This window comes from Nicotiana tomentosiformis, chromosome 11 (assembly GCF_000390325.3).
Source record: "Nicotiana tomentosiformis chromosome 11, ASM39032v3, whole genome shotgun sequence".
NCBI classification, from domain to species: domain Eukaryota; kingdom Viridiplantae; phylum Streptophyta; class Magnoliopsida; order Solanales; family Solanaceae; genus Nicotiana; species Nicotiana tomentosiformis.
Window position 1 is genome coordinate 74476310 of NC_090822.1, and position 4203 is coordinate 74480512.

The 4203-nt window shown below is 34.5% G+C and overlaps 1 protein-coding gene across 1 annotated transcript; it reads right to left on the reverse strand.

The window, feature by feature from the left end:
• Window positions 1–291: 291 nt before the first annotated feature.
• On the reverse strand, window positions 292–1669 carry LOC104108691 (hydrophobic protein RCI2B-like). Its single transcript, XM_009617790.4, has 3 exons — window positions 1381–1669; window positions 942–1046; window positions 292–553 (listed from the first exon to the last, which is right to left on the reverse strand). Exons 1-2 carry the CDS (start codon window positions 1459–1461, stop codon window positions 957–959), a joined length of 171 nt encoding a protein of 56 aa, XP_009616085.1. The 5' UTR covers window positions 1462–1669; the 3' UTR covers window positions 292–553; window positions 942–956.
• Window positions 1670–4203: the final 2534 nt, after the last annotated feature.

Sequence of the window (4203 nt, forward strand, 5' to 3'; positions counted from 1 at the left end):
AAACCGAGACTGAAAAATCTGATTTTTGTTGGTTTAATTTGATTTATAGATTTAAAAATTCGATATAATTGATTTGGTGTGATAATTGAAAAATCCGAACCAACCCGATCTATGTACACCCCTATCTAGCCGTACGTGATTCAACAATTTGCCTTTTGATTATCCTTTTTGCCAGCACAGATTACAGTCAGTGCACGCTACATTACATTTATCAAAATTCAGTAATGTTAAAACAATTGAATACACAACACTATTACAACATCACCAGCCCTTTAGTATATAGCATGAAAGTACTAATAACTCTTGATATGCAATATCACAAACTTTAAATCACATTACAAATTCAAACATACAACCAATGTAATGACTACAAACACTAATAAATGAAACAGCCTATCCAGAATTCTGTACTGAAGCACACAAGATTCACGAAAGCTTAACAAAAAAATTACAACTTTAGAAGTAACACATCTTGATTCATAGAAGTAACACAACTTTGGAAGTAACACATCTGGATATCCCATTAGCAGAAATGAAAGTTCCACATCTTTACCTGTCAAAAGAGTAAAGTAGGAAAAGGATCTCAAGATATGTCTTTTTAGCAAATTGAAAGAATACTCAAATAACAACATGTATACCAGTGTTTACACCAAACCAATCATAACATAATATATGTCTTTTATACTATATAATTGTATCACTTAATTATGGTTAAAAAATGTGTGCTTTAACTTTAATTTATTATTTAATCATGATAAAATAATATAATTATGGTGTAAAAACAAAATTCCATGCTGCTACTCCATCCTTCAAGGTAAAAAGTATTTTTTTCTGATATGTTAGGAAAAGGAAAAAAAAAAGATAAAAAGAATTTCATATATTCAACGCGGGAGGGTTTTGGGGGTGGGGGTGAAGAGATGGTAGAATTTGAGTAAAATTACCATGTGGGGGAAAGATCAGTCATTCTTGGTAAGGACCCAAATAGCATAGATAATACCAGGCAGCCATCCAAAGAGAGTCAGCAAACAACAGATCCAGAATTCACACTGTTTTTACCAATTAACACAAACACAACCATAAGTAACGTTATCAGGTTAAAGTTTTTCACACACAAGTAAACAACCTGCGATTATAATCATAAAGTTTCCAAATTCCCTTTTCACTAACATGAGTGACGATGTTTTAGAGTCATAATACGTCGATGAGCAGTAGTTTTTCATCTTTTACTTCTTAGCAGGGTGTTATTTGTTTTTTTTTCTTTAAATTTTAACAAGACTAGTAACTTTATATATAATGATAATGTAAAAATTATGCGTCACAGATCAACACTGCACGACTTACAGAAATAAAACAGGGAATTGAAGAGGATTAGAAGGATACCTTGCAGCCAAATTTGAGAAAGACACCAAGGGGAGGCAAGATGATGGCCAAAAGAATGTCTATGCAAGTCATCGCACCCATCTTTTTTATTATTCAATAGAAATTACAGAGGGAAAGAAGAAAGGACAAGGGGCATATGCTGGGGAATGGAAAGAGGATATTAAGGACTGGCCAAAATGATTTCTCAACACTAAACAGAAACTGAAATGGGAAAGTGGCTGCTGATATATAGGCAAAGGAGAAACCCCACGTCCATGTGTTGTATGTTTATTCGATAAAAGACGATATTTTTCTATGTTTACTCGGAGGCTTCTAGTTACCTTAATCTCATCACTTCACTTACTTTTCTGCTTTGCCCTTTGTTTGACTAATTCGGTACTCCCCTATCCAGTTCATGTGGTTAAATTGGACTTCGTACGAAATTTAAAAGGGAGTAAAGATTTCTGAAATTTGTAATTTTAAATTTGTATGATCTTATTTTATGATTATAAAAATATATCATTATGGGTAAGAGGAAAGAAATTTAACATTAAATTATTTTTAAATACCAAAAGATGTTTTCTATTTTAGAACAAATTAATAAAAAAATAATATCACATAAAAGAAATAGATACAATTTGTGCTAAAGAGTTCTCAATTGTTATGTCTTTTGTCTGGTTACTTTGAGCATTTGCTTTGTGAATATCAAATTAAAAATCCAACAGCTCATTCTCATTTATCTGGACAACATCGTAAAAGGTTTAGGCTGTCCCATGTGGCTCCATGCGTCTTCATTTATCATCATCTTCTTATGGCCGAACACACCAATTGAATATTTCTAGATGGCGCTGCACCAACGTTCCAACTCTCAATGCAGACACTAGCTTGCGAAAAAAAAGGGAAAAAAATTTACACTTAGTATTTATACGAATTAACGAACAAATGACTTGCATATTTAATATACAAATTTATTGTTTAATCAGAGTTAATGCATATTGTAATCTTAATCTATCATTAAATCATGCTAAATTAATAAAATTTAGTGTAACATCAAGTATAAGTAAGTATTTTGCTTTCACGGGTGACAAGTGGCGAAACCACATGGCCAAGTGGTCAATTAATCACTCTTCGTCAAAAAAGTACAATGTGTACATAAGTAAAATATTACGTTTTAGAGATATATAACACATATTAAATATCCTTTGCTGAGATTTGTTTTCACTTCTTTTAAATTTAAACATCATTGAGAAAATTCCTAACTTCGCCCCTAAGCTCCGAATAAGTACGGAGTACTTTAGTATAAAAAGGTAATTTTAAACTAAGAACAAGGAATTTGTAATCCCCTTGGTGTTATGACCGTGTAAAAAGGTGGATTAATCAAAATTGAACACTTGCCTCATTTTGTAGACTGACTAGAAGTCTAGAACTAAGTTTCCGTTTTGATGAATAATGCTCCACTGATATGGTGTGACTTTGATCTAATTTATACTTTGTGTTTTCGGAACTCGATATTGACATGGACTTTGGCATTAACATACGAGTATAAACTTCGGATGTACGGGCATAAACTTCGGACGCACGGGTATAAATTTGAAACTTACAAGTATAAACTTGTTTACCCTTAAAGTTGGATAAAAATTAAATTTATAATGTGGTTCTAAGGATACGTGATTTCACTTAATACCGATAGATAAATATGAGGATGGGTAATAGAAATTAACAATAAAGTAAAGCAAATCGGTGTTAGAATAGAACTCGGCCCTCGAATTTGGATACCCTCGAACTGGTTGATGCCAGAACAATTAAAGTATAACCAGCTGATGAACAATAGTATAAACGAGAAAGAGAATTATATTGCTTTTTATATCTATCAACCGTGTCCTATAAATGATTAGAACTCCCATTTATATAGTAGAGGAATCCCACTTATGGTATGATTATAATTACAGAAGAAAATCCCATGATTAGCTAATTAACCATTTCTGATTTGATCCGTTCCGACTAGTCACCGAGGTTTATGCCGTGATCCTCGACCAGTCACGAATATCTCGCCTTTCTGTTATTATGCTATCTTCGATCTTGCTCAATGTCTGTCTTATTTGGTTTCGATCACTACTAGCCTCGATCTCGACAGGTACCTCGGTTCTGAACTCGGTACCTAGTCCTCGTGATTTAGTCTGTTCCGTTACGAGGCCGTCCTTCGATGCAATCTCCCGGTCTCGGTCAAATAGTAAAATCGAGTGGGCCTGGTTTTAACAGTATACAAATAGTCCCCTCATTTTTTGGAGTGTAATGACAAGAAACGAATTGACCCTTCGATTTTTCTACTTCGACCTGTCATGACGTCATCCTCGTAACGTAAGCGACGAAAGTAACCGAAACATCCCATCTGTACAGTTATCAAGACATTAAATACGCGTCAGTCGATGATCAGCCACTGTCAATTTTGAACCGTCGTTGTGAAATCTATAAATAGCTCCTCTCTTCACCATTTCGAACTTTTACTTTCAAATTTCCAATCTCCAAAGCTTTTTACATCTTCTAAGTTCTTCATCTCCAAATCTACGATTTTCAGTGCTAACCTCTTCTTAGAACACCAAATCTTATCATCTCTATCTTTTTTAACTTCAAATCCAAATGGCGAAAATGTCAAAAACTGTTCCTCAAAAGGAAAATGCTTCATCATCGCGGCCGGTCGGCGACAAACACACCGGTGGAGCCGCGCCCTGAGGAGTATGTTCCCGAGGGGTGCGTCCTCACTTCCAACTTTAAGATCGATAAAGCTTCGTCGATTCCTGATCGATGCGAGCCAGTGCCGAGGTATATATACTCGATAACCGAGGG